This window comes from Paramacrobiotus metropolitanus, unplaced genomic scaffold (assembly GCF_019649055.1).
Source record: "Paramacrobiotus metropolitanus isolate TYO unplaced genomic scaffold, Prichtersi_v1.0 Parri_scaffold0000005, whole genome shotgun sequence".
NCBI lineage: Eukaryota > Metazoa > Tardigrada > Eutardigrada > Parachela > Macrobiotidae > Paramacrobiotus > Paramacrobiotus metropolitanus.
In genome coordinates this window covers 321,359-337,362 of record NW_026570225.1, presented here as the reverse complement: position 1 = coordinate 337,362, position 16,004 = coordinate 321,359, and the positions used below count along the sequence as shown (strand labels likewise).

The following is a 16,004-nucleotide window of genomic DNA, read 5'->3' as shown; positions in this document are numbered from 1 at the left end:
GAATTGGCAGTATGCCAGGAAATGCGTTGCTACAAATTCATATTAATGTTATCCAAAAGTCAATATTATCCAGAAGTGCAACGCAAATAGATTTCCAAAAAAAATTCCTGAAATCCTTTACTGCCGCTGCGGCAGTGCCGCAAAGCAGAACGTAAAGCAGTTTCCGAGGCTTGGTTAAAGTAACAACCCAAAACGGTCAGCGAGCTGTTGTGAGAGTGAACACAATACGTAACGCTAATCAAAGGGTAATTCTGAGCCGCAGTTTTGGTCTATTCGAGATGTAGAATTACCTATGTTGCAGCGGTTTTATTTGCCAAAAGCAAGCTTTTCTGAAAGCCAGTTGCCAATACGTACTTTTCCGAGGAATCATCTCGACTGGCCGGCGGCTTAACATTCCGCACCATTTTAAAATATTGCTTCAATTCGGCAACAAAATCTGTCAATTGACGGCCATCCCACACTTTACACAAGAACACCCCGTTCTCCGCCAGCACTTTAAGAGCAAACTGCAGTGCCGTTCGGCACAAATGGATAATCAGATCGTGATCCATTTCCCGCATTCCCGACGCATTGGGCGCCATATCCGACAGAACCACGTCCACCTCCTCGCCCTTCAGCAAATCCTGCACGGCCTGCTGAGTCTTGGGCTTGGTAAAATCGCATTCCTGAAGGAAAATGGCACCGGGAAGGGGATTAATGGGCAGCAAATCCACACCGATGACGAGGCCGTTTTTCGCTTGATGCTTCGCTTTCGGTTTGGTCAGCGCTTCTCGCAGCAGATCATCTGGCTCTCCCTCATAATAAAATTCGGTTCGGTCTTTGTCGCGGACCACCATGCGGGGTAATATTCCGCTGGTGGCCACTTCGGACGGTGTTACAACATTCACGGCTTTCACAGTTACTTGACACCTGCAAAAAAATACATGCATAAAAAAACACAGTTGTCGTCCATTCGATTTCTCAAAAATTTGTCTTGCATTCCTCATGCAATTTGCCTCAGAATTCCAAACAAAAAATTTCAAGGGTGCCAAAGATTTCTTATTGGAGAGCAATCTGCAAAATAAAAAGCGTTCAAGAATTTCCCATACCAAGAACCCGGAGCTGCTCCAAGATCCACGACAGTTTGCCCTGGCCGAAATATACGGTATTTTGCATCCATTTCCAACAGTTTGAAAGCACTTCGGGCTCGATAGCTCTCATACTTCGCTTTCTTCACATAGGGATCTTTCCTCTGCCGCTCCAACCATTCGTGTGAACTGTGAGCACGAACGAAAGCAACTATACATTTTTTACAAGAATCCGATGGGATCGGATTCCACTCCAGGAACCGCTGCAAGACCGGATTAATTCGCCTGGACATAGAATAAATTAAAGCCGGATAATGTATTCTGCAAAATCAAATCTATCTAGATTTAAAAAGCTACTGAGTAAAATTTAATTAACTGAAACCAAAACAACAAATAACTTACTGTGAAAGAAACATAAGAAAAATTAAACTAAAAAGTAAAAATTCCACGAGAAAGGAAAACTGCAAAATACACTACTGTCAAAAATATTTCAGCAGTGTTATCGTGTCACCCGACCGTGTGCGGTTGACAGGAGACCAAGAGGCCAACGATGGTGGCGAACGTTTTTGGTCTTAGAAAACTATTAGACTTTTGTCTGGCTTTGTTGCTTTGTCAGACTGTGGTCGTGATTCGTGAATTCGCTTTTCACTTCCTGGTCGGTTAAACTGTGACAGAAAATTGAATAATCCGATTTTTTTGGCACTGCTAAAAATTCCTTTAGGTCTTGTTGACCTGTACGAACTGGGTAATTAGCAGTCTGCCGCATTTTGTTCGGCTTGTTGGCTCAATACGGCAAAGGTGGTCTTGCCAAACGGGAATCATGTCGATGGTCTCTACAGCTAACCTTCCCACTAAGATGGCGAACGGGAATGGGATAAAAAAATGTTACAGAGGACACTCGCACTTGTCGACATCCTGGACGATTTATGTTGTGGATCCGGCTTGCAGTCACGATGTGGAAACGTATGGAGAAGCTTTGAGTCCCATCGACGCATTCGATACGAAAGAACAAGTGGAGACGCTGTACAAACTGCCAGCATTTAAACCGGGCCCGCCGTCGTGGTCGATGAATGTCAATGGTGGGGCTATCGCGATTTTTCAAGGAGGAAAGTATGGATTTCCTGTTGTGAAGCCTGAATGGGAAGATCCGGCCTCGCGTAACGGTAAGGAACAAATCGAACCAAGGGATGTAACGATACGCAGGCGCATTACGAATTGTTACATCGTATAGTATAATACTGCCACTGGTATGCATAATGATACATTTACAGTTCTAATGTTTGTCTTCCGCTTTTTTGTCTGCATTTTTAATAATGTGCTGACTTTGATGCCCAATTGCCAACGAATGCACTCGAATATTATGTTCCACTACTATTAATATCTATATTATTTTCAGCTTTTGGATGTATAAATATTTCTTAATTGTCAGTAAAACCCTGATCCACAAGCAACAAAACTAATGTGATTAGTTAACTAGTTCCATTATTGAATCGGTTGTGCTGTTGCAGGCAGTGAATTTCGTTTCCAGTTTGACCCACAGACGGATCCGTTTCTGGTGTTGGACAAGGCCTTCCACGCGCTGGTTACCTGGATGACCGGGCATGAGCTGTACGAAGAGACTCGTCTGTTGGGACTGTTTGTTAAGAACACGAATCGTCCAGGTAACCGTGATCCGGCCAGCATTCAGTTCCGCCTTTGGACTTCGAGAATGCCCGATGCAGACATTTTCCGCTTGGCACGCACCATTGGCAACGATATGGCCGAGGTGAGCGGTATACTTACGGCACTCGTATTCTGCATACTTGCGTACGCATTTGTTGGGTCTCACTGCGCTTATTTCATTGTTTACTGTTGATCGACATGCTTGACTACCAGTAGTGTTTGCAGTGAGAACTTTGCGGTGTTTTTTTTAATAAAGTGTGTGTGTATACTGCTCATAGGTTTGGCAGTTCTGTGCTCAAGCAGTTATGCATAACAATTCCTTGGACTAATTCGAAATATTGTGCTGCGACAGGAGTATGCAACGTTAGGAATAATTACTTACTAATTTCATTAATCAGCGAAACGGTAAACATATTTTTGCATTAACCTTTCAGGTGCTGGGAAAAGTTGGTGCTCGAGGTATTATCAACTACAAGGGCTTGGACAACCTGATTCGCCGTGCAAATGCCACCACTCAGAAGGAGATTGAGCAGGACAGCAAGGACATGAATGCCATTCGACTGAAATTCTTTGTGCCATCTCGTTCGCCTCGAATGAACGGTCAAGAACAAAATCACGGTTATTGAAGAGGATTGCGGAATCTCATTAGTTGCGTTACAACTTACCGTTGTGACCAACATTTTCTGTTGTAAAACTCAAAATTTTGTTATATTATTTTTGGGAATGGTGTATCTTGGTGATCGGAAAACAGTCCCAGCGGCCAGTGAGACTAGATGACCATGGCATTCAGTTAATACTGTTCTTAGTTCTTGATTGCGAATTTTGATTAAATGTGCCGTTGTACCGTGAAATTACTGCTTACAATTTTTTTGTATTTTTTTTCTAGCAGTAAGCGCTGTATTTTAAAGTTAAAGGTGTATAACGGTTTGAAATTCAAACCAGCACTGTTACTCGGTAATCTATTCCGTCTTAAATACTCGTACATGTTGTTTACAGTTCCCGAATTTTCACAACTCAAAAGATTAATCAGCAAATCCAGATACTGTCAAAAAACAACAACCTAGATTCATATAAAGGCTAAACGCATACAACTGCAGCAACATGATAGACACTGACACAAAATAATGTAATCAATTTCCGTTTTCTGCCGTTACAAATCTGCAAAGTGTTAAAAACTATAGTTCTACTGCTATCTTATACAGTGCAGCGAGTGCGCCGCAGAGCTCTGAAAAATCGCCACCGAATTATTGTTAACACAACCGTTCATCAGCAATCCTTATTGAGAACAGAATATCTGTACATTTTCGAAAGCGTTTCATGATGTGCGTATGCAGAGTCCATCAATAAATCTTTGGTTGCGTAACCGTGTAATCCATCCAACCGGTCAAACATTGTGTCATGCCACATCATCAAACGCCCACCAATTTTTTGAAAATCCTTCAGCAATGTGCCCCATAAGGTGTTTCAATCGCATCTGGCATTTTCCCGACAACGTCAATGTTTTTCCACGATACTTAGAGAAAAGCTCCAGATTGGGAGACAGAGTCTGTTCCAAAAATCCCGACAGCTCATCGACGTCGCGCTCCAGATTTTCAATATTATGGTCGAATAATTCACGGTGGCGGCTAGGTTTGACGAAAAACGAAAATCCAAAGCACTGCCACAAGTGGCGACGACACGTCTCCAACACGCTGACGGCGTGTCCAACGAATTCTGTATAATTTGCAGGAGTAGATGCATGAGCCGGCTCCAGCAATAGCGTGCTCACTTTGGTCGGCAGTTCTTTAAGCTGTAAATGCCATAAGTCTTCGTCAGATTCCTTACATCACTTGGCTATCCCGGACAGAGCTACTTGCTTCGTCTCAAATCGTCCCAGTTATATACATATCAAGTGTGGAACATTCATAAGATTCACATCCAAACAATCAAGCAACGCATTTTGCCAAGATATTCTGATAAAATCTCAAAATCAAAGTATCAAAACAAAACAACCTACCGGTTTCTCCTTAAGAATGTTATCCATCTGGTTGGTGTAGCGGCTAGCATAGAAAATGAGCCGCTCCATTTGCTCCCATGCCTTGGCAGTGAAATTCTCCCCCTGAGCATCACCACAATACTGTGTGCAGTTCGAATGGCCTCGCCACTGCTCGCCACACATCCAGCAAAATTCATTACGGCAATTTCTGCATGTCATATGGTTACATCCACCGGTCTAAACGAAACATTTCGTCACTTAGAAAGACGCAATAAATTAAGAAGCAGACACAACGACAATACCTTTTCGATGTTATACTTGCATTTGGGACATTCTTTCGTGTTGCTCATTAGCCACTGCAGTGTGGGCTGGTCAGTATCCGAACCCAGTTTCTTAATCCATTTCTCGATCAACCAACACGGCAGTCCTTCGTGACCCTCGTTCGTGCACATGCTGCACTGAACATATCCACAAATACACTTCAGATCCACCGCATTACGTTCCTGGTCATCAGCGCTTATGTCCATGGCGTATGTACAGTCCAATCCACGGCAGCTACGCAGCCGGGGAAAACTGTCAACGTACAGCTTCTCAATCTGCTTCCAGTAGACCGTCGCCTGTCGTGTGTCTGCCAACTGCTCAATACACTCATCGCCCAGCAGCATTTCGCATTTGGGAAACATGCATCGGATGACAATACGTTTGTCCATTTCGCCGTCGATTTGCGAGTCAATGTAGTTCCGCCAACAGCCAATACAATAGATGTGCAGACAAGACAGCGACTGCAGCTGGTTAGCATAGACTTCTTCCAAGCAGATAGGACAGGCACTCATGATCAGACCGTGCTGGCGACTCGCCTTCTTCTCCTAACAGAACAACGCAATTTTGCGCGACATGATCAACCAGCTCACGACATAAGAAACGCAGCGTCTTATTTTTTCGCTGTAAAGCGCACAAAAAATGGAGCCCACCAACTGTGGCCGCCGTTACCTAATCTTTTCGCTAATTATATTCGAACATTTTAACTGGATGAAGCATTTGGCAAGAAAAACGCAGATTACATCATTTCGCCGCAAACGCATTATTCTGTACAAGAATACCGGGTACAAGCTGGATTACGAGAGAGTTTGGCGTTTTCCCTACAATTTCCGCAGTTAACCGTAAATAACACGAATGTCCGAAAATTACGCCAATAATACGACTGCCGAAAACTTACACATAAAGTCCATTCGTGCAGTCGCAGCGACGATACCGGGATATTGATAAGGTTCGCAAGATATTTGTCGGAGCGTTCGTAGCACATTGCCGCACAGTCGTCCACATTCCATTTCTTTTGAGCAAGAAGCAGTCTGGCACACGTCGGGGATATCTGATAACAATCCAACACGTGAAAACCATTTCGCGTACACAGTATGGATCTGCGAGCAGTAAAACTTGCAAAAATTAATGAACAACCGTTAATTTGCCTTGGAAGTACTTATCAGCATCGCGCAACGTGCGTACACGGTAGAGATAGTTATTCTTTATTAGGCATTTTCGTGCCAAATGCCAATCGTCAACAAATAAACAGCTACGCAACAAATAACTAGGAAAGTGCACCGCTAGCACTATAAGACCGAAGCGAAGCTACTGCTAGAAACAGTAAAGGGAAACATAACCTAACGGGCTTCCTATTATTTCGTCCACCATTCATTTTGTCCATCATTCATTTTATCCACCATTCATTTTGTCCACCAATTACTTTGTCCACTAATTATTTACTCCTTTAAACTACAGAGAACCGTTTAAAGTTCAAACCGATGAATACCGTTAAAGCCGAAAAGAATTACTACCTAAGAAAACCTAGGGTAGAATTACCTAATGAATCTAAGAAATCCTAAGATAACCTAAAGCACAGTAATCGTTCTCACTTCTCAGAATAGTGTTGAGGGTTGCGAGGTGTTGTATATCGTTTAACCTAAACCACTGTAATCGTTTCAGCACAGAGTTAGCGTTTGCGTAGGTGCAGTAAAGTATAAATCGAACTCGGTAGTGTGCATCGAACTGTATGGTGGACATAATGTACAGTGGACAAAATGAATGGTGGACGAAATGAGTGGTGGACAAAATGAGTGGTGGACCAAATGAAGGGACACGACCCAACGAGGTCATACGTTCATATCTGCTTGCCAAGACTTTCGTACTAAGACTCACCATTCTGTATAATGTAAGTAATACAACAAAGTCCTTGAGTACGATATTGATTACAAGACTGTATGTGTTTCCATAACATTCGTATACTACAGATTAACGTTCATTACTCACCATTAGTACAAGATGCACGGAATATTAATGCCGCTTACTGCTAAAAGTACGAGTAAGTGACGCTTTTCTTTTTAAGTGGAAACGTGCTTACCGAACTCTTTATACGTACTGCAAGTGATACGAGCAAGTTTTGGGCGCCAAATAAGAAAAAAGTTGCCCGCGATAGGGGCGTGGTCCCTCATTACAACCTTGCGGCAGAATGCCCTGTTACGCGTTTTCACGAGTTGCCGCTCAAGATTTGTCTGCTAACTGATTGACTAACAATGCAAACGTAAGTCAATAGATATCACAATGGACAGAGGTCATAAATACAACAAAGGTTACGGTTGCTACGACATCTCATTTACCGTTCTGCAGTTTCTTAATGTCTGCGCCCCTGCCAATCCACTGTTTCTTAGCAGATAGAATTGAATCAAGCTGAATCTAGGAATTTGCTGGACTACATTCCCTTTTACTGTTCCGACTCCCTAGCTTAGCTTCGGTCTTATATGCTAGCATAGAACGGTGCTACTTCTATGTCAGTAATAAATGATACAGGAAAAAAGGATAGGGGTTGCTTTTTTGAATATAGAGGGTCTACTATCACTTCAGCTGCTAAATCAGTCAGCTGTGCGCTGTTTCTTGGTAGTTAGTCTAAGGACATTCTGTTAGTACCGTGTTTAGTAAAATTTGCTCTTAGGACTCACAAAACACGTTAGTAAGCACATTAGTGTTTTGGTTTAATGCGCGGTTACAGGTTCCCCTACGTTGTAGTGCCTAAATGTTATTGAGCGCCTAGCAGTCTCATCTAAGTGCCCCTAAGTGTCGGTCACGCCCTAACTACTTAGGGCGTGACCGACAACTTAGTGCGTGACCGACGTGCGTGACCGACGCACAAAAATTCCCGTTTTCTTGAACATAGAGGACCTTCGCTTCGCTTCGGTCGATTATCCGAAAGAAATTCAAAGTGCAATCACGCTTTTAGATTGGATTTATCAGTTCCCTCAAAAGCACACCCAGCTTAATTTGTACAAATATAACATGATACGGTGATAGCATTTATCTAGCTTTGTTAGTATTAAATGTTATACGAGTGAGCTCATTGTTTATACCTTGCTTTATCGTAATGTAATTAGGCCGCTTAACTTAGTCGCTGGAAGAAACGGTTTCAAAACCGATTATCGCTTCAGGTAAAGGAAAATAAACAGTCTGCAAAACACGCCCTTGGCCTCATGCATTGCCCCGCAGTTGTGATTTCCTTGTAAAAAAAACTGACAGAAACACAACAGGTCAGACTCTGCTTTCCAATAAAGAAAAAAAAGCAAAATTTAACATTGGTAAGTATACCGTATACAAGTACTTGAAAAGGAAGTGAAAAGCGTAAACTAGGACAGTATTTGCAGTTATTTTACTACCTGGAGCACATCAGCTGTTTCGCGAATCTTGATGCGCATATCTTCAGCCAAATGCTTGTATGGCTGCACGGTATACTCTGCTTCCGTCGTCTTCAATGGCTTCGTGAGCGTGTATTCCATTTCCCAGTCATAATCATCCACTCCCGAAGCCGTCCCGGGTGCGGAAGAGCGAGGAACCTTGACGTGGCGAGCCATGGTCGCGGAGACCGTTTTGCATTGATCAATAAAACACCACTCCAAGCGAAACTCCGCAGTTACTGTACGAGTTACAGTTACTCGTATTAAATTACGATTTTCGCTTAGTTGGTAGATGATGTCGTTCGCAATGTTATGGTTACTTCATAGTTCGCTGACAAAATATGATCCACATACCAATAACGTTACTGAAATCATGATGCCGAAAGAATGGGAGTACATGCGACTTGTTGAATCTGCAAATGTTTATCAGGGAGACGTTTTTGCATTGTTCGTGCACGATACTGTGAGCGCGCGTCTGACGGACTCTCGATGAATGAATGGCAAAACGGTTTGCTGTGAGATCACAGTGAGTCATACTATACAGTCTATATTGTACTGGTGTGTGATCACAGTCGTGTGAGTATGCCGACTTGGCGGCTTCTTTTATCCGCATGCTTCAGGCTCTGTGTCTTATAGTAATGTGTCAATTGTGAGGTATTGTTTTCTCCAAATCTTGTTTCGGTCGTCACATACGTAAGGAGCCCCTTTTCACTCACATAGCGAAAAAAAGGTTTTCTACAACATTAGTTTTTTAAAAAGTTGTTGTTGAATCAATAAGGTCACTTTTGGTGTGAATAACCGTGCTAGTAGACGAAGTGAGTATTAAAGTACTTAACCAGGCATGGACATTTATTAACTTATGGCAAGCTCGTATTCGGAAAAAGACATGGATGTGGCAGTATACTGCCGGAGTGCCGGTACATCGATTATAGAATCAAACCATCCTTGCACTGTGTACCACAAGGTTGAATTCCGGACTAGTGAAATTCTGTGCGGCACCTTCAATAATCAGCGCTCGGCTACCGGAAGTTTTCTCATACTCGCTCCGCCGCATCGTTCCCAGTACCGCCGTCGTGATGGTCATCACGCCGGTAACGAGGAATATAAGCAGAGCCACTTTATGGAGATCCCAATTGCCCATCCACATACTGAAGATAAGTGTGGCTGACATGTAGAGAATGGAAAAGAGGAAGAGGCTCAACAAGCCACCGAAGCCCAACGGATCCACCTTCTCGCCCGGCACCGGATGGCGGGCTTTATTCAATGCGCCGCAAGCGCACAACTGCAAGACCGGCAGGGCGAGACCGTCTAGAAGGATCCAGCCGGGATCCAGGAAGTCGGTGAGGTCAACGAGGGAGGTCAGGCAGCCTCGGTCCCAACAGTTGGACGCTAGACTCTGCAAGATAGCACCTGATAGCAATTGAGTGGCACCTATTAAGTTGGTTAATATATTGTATTACTTACTTTCGCTACCGTAACGGCCAGCGGCAGCTGCTAAAAGAGTAGTTAACCTACTTCCATCAGTTCCATATGCTAATAGTATTTGTTTTCTAGAAAGGACTTTTTATTGGGCATTGGCCAATAAAATGACATAAACCGCAAACGCGGACACATTAGTACTTTACAATTAAAATTTCGAACATAATATTAGTTATTCTTCTTCTAACTATTTATTAGTTAATTCTTAGTTATCCTTTTATAGGTATTTTTTTGAGTTATCCTTGCCAATATTATTAGCTATCCTTTTTCTTACGAATCGGATTATTTCTACGAATGCCGTGCGAAAGCACAAAATTGTTTCAGAAAGCGCACTGTGCTAAGTAATGATAATTATTGTACTTTGTATACGCCATTGCTCCATATTCCAATGCCTTGAATCACACTTCAGAAGACGTTTCGTGCACACTGCGTAATATTATAATTCGCGTAATATCATAAAATACGGTAATAATTGTGCAGAAGCGTAAGTAACAAATAAGCACTACACTCGCGATCGAACTACCAATATTATTATTCACCACAAATAAATTACAGGTAACATTACAACCTGAATAAAGGTGGCTCATGATAGTACTATAATAAGAACTTCCATTCTTTTTACGTTGAACTTCCAACTGGCAGGCAGTTATAAAATATGTGCTTCCCCCTGAACTTTTCGTATGATAACATGTAAAGAAATTGCCGCAATTTGAAATCACATAATAACTACTCAGCATTCCTTAGGGTTAATATGACGAATATACAGTACATTGTAAATGTTATAATCAAATGGAACTTATAAAAATTATTAAAATTGCTTTTACCATTAGGTTGCTACAGTTTTTACACTTACCATGCACAGAAGATGGCTGAGCAAATAGAGGAAGCTGCACACGCATAGCACATCAGGCAGAAGTGATTTAATTGCCGTCATCCTTTTCCGCGGCGCAGTCAAGCGCTGTCGCCGATCAACATTTCTCTCGGCGCACTGAGTCCAGATTCTTCCTTGCACTTTTTCGGCGACCGATTGATTCAAGTCAGCCTTTAAATTAAAATTAACGCGCCGGTCAAATTGGCGACGACAGCAACTTTCTAATCTATCATGTCGGAAGCCGGTTAGTACAGATCTGTACTATGATCACAACATTCGAAAATGGATTAGATTTGCGGAATTCTACAGAATAATATTCAGTCGGCAGGCAAAAAGAAACCCTGGCAAACTCGTATCAAATTACGTTTACATCGTTGGATTGTGATTGCAAGTACGGCTAGAAAACGGAGGATCTCAACCTCAAAATCTTTTTACACTTTACCACAGTGCATCGTCATTGTGCACACAACATGTTCAAAAGTGACAACACACACCCTACCATGCTAATCAGCCTGTTGATGTTCTCGTTGTTGTATACTGATGTACTTACACTGCGCAGTCGAACTGAAAGGTTTTTTCACTGACAACAGTACATTGATCGGGATGCTGCGAGAGAAATCCAATATGTGCCAAACTAATTTTCCCGTACACCAATCAATATACTTGTTATGTCTGTACAGGTGTACTGACATCAATACTTTGTACACTTTCTGTTCGTTCTTAACCTTCACCGCGAAGCCGCATAAGTCGACCGGTCAGGTCTCCAACACCGAATCACAACAGCTGGGCACGATATTATTGCAACGTCATGGTACTGCTCACCAGAGACCGCGGGATATCGCTATACGTTTACAATGCCAAAGCCTCAGCTACATCCAGTAATGTGAAAAAGGTGTTTGATCTGCTTCCTATGTACTCTGGTGTGTTTATGAAAGAGTTAAGCCGATAGATTATGGCCGGACGCGTTTCCGGTACCGGCTGATCATGACGATGAGCATCCTTTATATCAGATTTCCGTCTGTAGTATGGTCGACGTATATGTATCTGAAAAGCGTGTGCCCGATAATTGTAGCGTAATTTCGGGAAATTGTATTCGATAATGCAATTATGCAATTACAAATAATGGTGCTCCATTTAAAAAGGAACTAGCTCCAAGAGTTGAAATATGTGTTACCATGTGCAGGATTAATTAGGTCTTAATAGCTGGAATCGCGGTAACCAAACTCCAGATAACCCACAACTGGTCCTATTCGTTCGTCGTTCACACAATATCGTAAATCTGTAAACCATTCGTTCAGATTATACAAGAGGTAGCCGATTTACTGTAGATTGCTTCAGTGCGCCCCGGGATAATTTAATTAAAATAAGTATATTCTACGATTGGCACTTAACTCTTAACTAGTACGTAAATTAAACCGCAGTTTAGATGATCGATTATCAATAAAATTATTATTATGCATGTTACCCAGTAATGCTACTCCAGAGGGTAAGCTTTGTTGTAATTGGTTGTAACTGAAACATCTTCGAAGCACTCTAGATCTACTCTGTAGAGCATGATAAAAAATTTGTTAAAACCTTTATGTTGATCTTTTTATTCCAGATTCGCTAAAAATAAATCATGAATAAAAATGGAAAGGATTGCAGTATGCACACGTTATTTACACAAAGCAAATTTCGAAATATTGTACAATAGAAAGACCGTGTTTACATTTATATTCTCTGCGTTATTTTCAGTCCGCGCTGGGATTATCGAGAATTACAATATATTAGACAAGCGAAATTCCCACCGGATATGAAAAATGTTCATTCGGGGCAGGATTGACGTGTGCGGTGACGGCGCGGCGCTTCATTTCAATCAATCCCGCCGGCCATGTCTACGAACGCATCTATGTACAGCTAAGACGAAACGATAGCTCTGGGCTGTTTGTGCAATGGATCCGGTGATATAAAAAATGGCGGCTGGAGCAGTCCCGATGGCGTTGCGGGCTTTTTAATTGCCGCTACGTGTTGTCTGATGACTCGATAATGGGAGATTGTAGTTGACCCTCCTCTGTTGATTTCCTGAGGTTGTTCGTGACCTTTCAATTTTAGATTCGTCTTAGCGGATGCGGGACGTTTCTGCTGGGTACCAAATTTGATTGGAGCAGCGTAGTCTGAGTGGTACAAAAAACAACGCGATCCATGACGTTTGCGTAATAACCTCTTTAGTTGCTCGTCCGGCTTCTCACCATCCGGGATGATGTGTTGTGTTTCTGCCACGAGCGTTTTAGGTGGTTGCAGCTCGCGCTGACCAAATGAAAAGGCTAGCTGAAAAAATTCAAGCGAATGCACAGTAAACATCCAAGCGCTGACTAGCTGTACAGTACATGTATAATACATGTATGAAATGCAGAATAACTCTAATCTATATAACTCTAATTTATAACTCTGTTTTTAGACGGAATGGTTCGCAAATTTTGGTAAAGTGTGGTACAAGGAGTTGTGGGATTACGTACGGTATTAGAAATGTAGAATTCCAAAAGAACATCATTATTACGTAGAAAGCACGGGGCGTGGTTAATTGAGCACGGCCAAAACCGAGCACACAAAATTTAAATTGAAAAAAAATTATAAAAGCTTTCCTGTTTGTATACACAATGCCAACAAGCAATCATAGTACGTGTTCTTAAAATAAAATGACAATACTTGTATAAAAATAAAAACAACAACAGATAATACTCTGCGTGCGTTCAGTTTCTACAAGTGACAATAATAGTACAAACCCGCGCGTATGCGAGCTTTCACATAAAAAAAGCAAGCTAGAAATTTCCAACTCGGTGCAGTTTCTTAATCATTAGTAGCATAACTGCTATAATTAATTTATCAAATCTCGATAGCACCATACTGCACGCTTACATACATGTATCACATTTCGCAAAGAGGTCGTCTCGTACGTTTTGACTGGTGCCGTACATTCCCTGAAGAAGTTGTATGAACGATGCAGAATAGCGTCTCGCGTACACTGGAGTAGCCCGCAACACCCCGCCCTTCCGGTCGCCCCTTTCAGGCACAAACTGCGGTATGGCTCGCGGCAGTTTCAGATTTGTAAGCGCCTCATACAACAGCATCAGCAGTACCGCTTTCGCAGACTGGCAACCTTTAACAACCGCCGCTACCAGGTCAGCAGAGAAGCGTGGCAGGCTATGCTTCCGCAGTACCAGATCCACCTGACTCCAGATCTCGGCGTATTCGTGACGGCTATGTGGTGTCCGGAAAGCCGTCATGTTGATATCGCGCGGAAAGTAGTGGTGCAATAAGCACCAGGCGATGTATCCGTCGCCAAAGCATTCCGGGCGGCTCCGTTGATGTAAAGTCAGAAGATCGCCATGCTGGGATTCCATAAGGCATTTATTCAGCCAATGCTCAACGGTGGTCGGTAAAGGGAGAACGGTCTTGGCGGTGACCGTAATCTGATCGGTAGCCATGCTTGGTGGAGCGGATGCTCTATGATAAATTTCATAATATGATTACTTTACAATATCGGGTTCGGTCGGCATCTTTGCATTAACGTTATTCAAAATTCTTCTAAATTAAATTAAAGGTCGTTCCATGTTGAACTTCACAGATCGAGCTACAGTTTGCAGCTGTTACTATGCCAATTGTCTTCAGTTTTATTGTCCATCGATCGCTTAATTATGGCGTTTCTTTCAAATTTCAAATTAAATACCGGTGCTGCCGTATAGCTAGCCGTCTTAGTAATTACTCGGTTCTCATTTGTAAAAAAATATAGAGACATTTGGCCAATATAGAGGCCGGGCCAATGCATACCTGTAGATTTCAGCATTTCTGTGCTTCTAAATATATTGCGAAATATTCCACACTCCATATTAATTTTTTCGATCATAATTCCATGCCTGAAACGCAACTCATCGCGCGCTATTCTGGAGCGCGACCACTACTTATATTATATTATTGTATATTTATATTCAGAGTATAATTATATCTGTAGTTGCAGAACGGAAACACCACTTTCAGCCTTGCAGGAAGCGTTCACATCCTATTATGCGCAATGAAAGATTGCACTGATTTAGCTATAGAAGTACTGAAGGGAAGTGGGCCGGTACATAGTACCAAATTCGTGTACACGCACGAAAACTTGCACTTTCGCGCACTCCCAAACACATTTTTGTTTCGGTTTATGAAGTTTTGTAGCCAGAAGATTTATATACACTGGCGTGAAAACAGTTTGTGCGCGCAACATCCGGTTCGCGAGTTATGGCGTTCTTCGTGGTTATGTGCATTTACGTGGAAAATTTGAGGGAGATCGGTCCATAATGAGACTTTTGGTACACCTGAACGCATTTAAACTTTTTGGAATTTTGTAACAGCCATAACTCCCGAACCGGATGTTGCACGCACAAACGGTTCTCACGCCAGTGTATACAAATCTTCTGGCTGCAAAACGTCATACCTAATCCGAAACAAAAAAGTGTTTGGGAGTGCGCGAAAATGTAAGTTTTCGTGCATGTACACGAATTCGGTACCATGTCCCGGCCCACTTCCCTGAAGTGATTCAAGATTGACGATGACCTGCCTAAGAATTAAATGAATACTTTTGTTCGTCCAAACTCCTGTGGTTTAAAGCATTCCACGGTTGCTAAATAAATTTCTCCTTCGTCCCAGTATGTAGTATCAATCGTACGTACCAGTTTACACAACACGATTATACGTATATTCCGACAGCGACTTTCGTTGGAGATACAGCGCGCAAATGCAACATCAGTTATGGGTACAATGGAGGGGACGTTAAAATTAATCGAGGTCGTTCTGTAATGATGTTTAGATTTTTTCTGTTTTTCTTATTGTGTTGATTGTTTTTTACCCAGACTTTTGGTTGTGCCAGAAATCTTCATGATCAGGTGCGAGTATTGTTTCTGGTAGCTAGTACTAGCTACTGTATTTAAGGCACTTCGAGGTTATCACAATTGAGCTAAAGCTGGCTTGAATTATGCATATTCCATTGTATAGCATAGGAGCGTTTTTAATTATAACTTTCAATGGATTCCACGGTTTGAAATATTTATTCACACTTTCACCGATAATTAAAAGAACCCACGGAGTTGTACCTTTAATTCTATCTTCGATCGTGAACAATCTGCCACATCATTAAGTGCACGACACAATAATGTGCCGAAGTGCGCACCATTTACACTGCGTGTATCTGTAATTACTTACCATTGTTAGGTACTACGCAT

General features: G+C 42.2%; 4 protein-coding genes across 11 annotated transcripts; 1 reads left to right on the top strand and 3 right to left on the bottom strand.

Annotated features, from left to right (window-relative positions):
• Positions 1-290: 290 nt before the first annotated feature.
• On the bottom strand, positions 291-1,508 carry LOC129580864 (rRNA methyltransferase 2, mitochondrial-like). The gene is made up of 3 exons (XM_055471587.1): positions 1,470-1,508; positions 1,089-1,352; positions 291-909 (listed from the first exon to the last, which is right to left on the bottom strand). The coding sequence occupies exons 1-3, from the start codon at positions 1,481-1,483 to the stop codon at positions 291-293; spliced, it is 897 nt and encodes a 298-aa protein (XP_055327562.1). The 5' UTR covers positions 1,484-1,508.
• Positions 1,509-1,663: 155 nt separating this feature from the next.
• On the top strand, positions 1,664-3,690 carry LOC129581257 (uncharacterized). Its single transcript, XM_055472226.1, has 3 exons — positions 1,664-2,230; positions 2,576-2,832; positions 3,164-3,690. The coding sequence occupies exons 1-3, from the start codon at positions 1,888-1,890 to the stop codon at positions 3,353-3,355; spliced, it is 792 nt and encodes a 263-aa protein (XP_055328201.1). The 5' UTR covers positions 1,664-1,887; the 3' UTR covers positions 3,356-3,690.
• An 8-nt stretch (positions 3,691-3,698) lies between these two features.
• Positions 3,699-8,898, bottom strand: LOC129581255 (E3 ubiquitin-protein ligase ari-1.1-like). Its single transcript, XM_055472224.1, has 5 exons — positions 8,403-8,898; positions 5,921-6,073; positions 5,007-5,570; positions 4,726-4,941; positions 3,699-4,518 (listed from the first exon to the last, which is right to left on the bottom strand). The coding sequence occupies exons 1-5, from the start codon at positions 8,595-8,597 to the stop codon at positions 4,126-4,128; spliced, it is 1,521 nt and encodes a 506-aa protein (XP_055328199.1). The 5' UTR covers positions 8,598-8,898; the 3' UTR covers positions 3,699-4,125.
• Positions 8,899-9,090: 192 nt separating this feature from the next.
• Positions 9,091-15,915, bottom strand: LOC129581040 (uncharacterized). Of its 8 annotated transcripts, none has more exons than XR_008689437.1 (6): positions 14,578-15,915; positions 13,704-14,253; positions 12,558-13,077; positions 11,945-12,049; positions 10,753-11,814; positions 9,091-9,816 (listed from the first exon to the last, which is right to left on the bottom strand). XR_008689437.1 is itself a non-coding variant. In XM_055471888.1 (4 exons), exons 3-4 carry the CDS (start codon positions 10,796-10,798, stop codon positions 9,355-9,357), a joined length of 522 nt encoding a protein of 173 aa, XP_055327863.1. In that variant the 5' UTR covers positions 10,799-11,814; positions 11,945-12,049; positions 12,558-12,599; the 3' UTR covers positions 9,091-9,354. The 8 variants fall into 8 exon arrangements, 4 of the variants coding, with proteins under 4 accessions (XP_055327863.1, XP_055327860.1, XP_055327861.1 ...); XR_008689435.1 differs by lacking the exon at positions 14,578-15,915 and having other exon boundaries at positions 10,753-10,941; positions 11,321-11,814; positions 13,704-14,561; XR_008689436.1 differs by lacking the exon at positions 14,578-15,915 and having other exon boundaries at positions 9,091-9,830; positions 13,704-14,561.
• Positions 15,916-16,004: the final 89 nt, after the last annotated feature.

What these genes read in the sequence shown, in the direction of transcription:
- LOC129580864 (XM_055471587.1), bottom strand. An exon ending in GGAGCAGCTCCGGGTTCTTG is followed by an intron (nt 910 to 1,088) that starts GTATGGGAAATT and finishes ATTTTTTTGCAG; the next exon opens with GTGTCAAGTAACTGTGAAAG.
- LOC129581257 (XM_055472226.1), top strand. Translation starts at nt 1,888, where the DNA reads ATGTCGATGGTCTCTACAGCTAACCTTCCCACTAAGATGGCGAACGGG. An exon ending in AGATCCGGCCTCGCGTAACG is followed by an intron (nt 2,231 to 2,575) that starts GTAAGGAACAAA and finishes GTGCTGTTGCAG; the next exon opens with GCAGTGAATTTCGTTTCCAG. An exon ending in TTGGCAACGATATGGCCGAG is followed by an intron (nt 2,833 to 3,163) that starts GTGAGCGGTATA and finishes TTAACCTTTCAG; the next exon opens with GTGCTGGGAAAAGTTGGTGC.
- LOC129581255 (XM_055472224.1), bottom strand. Translation starts at nt 8,597, where the DNA reads ATGGCTCGCCACGTCAAGGTTCCTCGCTCTTCCGCACCCGGGACGGCT. An exon ending in TGCACGAATGGACTTTATGT is followed by an intron (nt 5,571 to 5,920) that starts GTAAGTTTTCGG and finishes TTGTTCTGTTAG; the next exon opens with GAGAAGAAGGCGAGTCGCCA. An exon ending in ACATTCTTAAGGAGAAACCG is followed by an intron (nt 4,519 to 4,725) that starts GTAGGTTGTTTT and finishes TGGCATTTACAG; the next exon opens with CTTAAAGAACTGCCGACCAA.
- LOC129581040 (XM_055471885.1), bottom strand. Translation starts at nt 14,234, where the DNA reads ATGGCTACCGATCAGATTACGGTCACCGCCAAGACCGTTCTCCCTTTA. An exon ending in TGTACGGCACCAGTCAAAAC is followed by an intron (nt 13,078 to 13,703) that starts GTACGAGACGAC and finishes GAATTTTTTCAG; the next exon opens with CTAGCCTTTTCATTTGGTCA.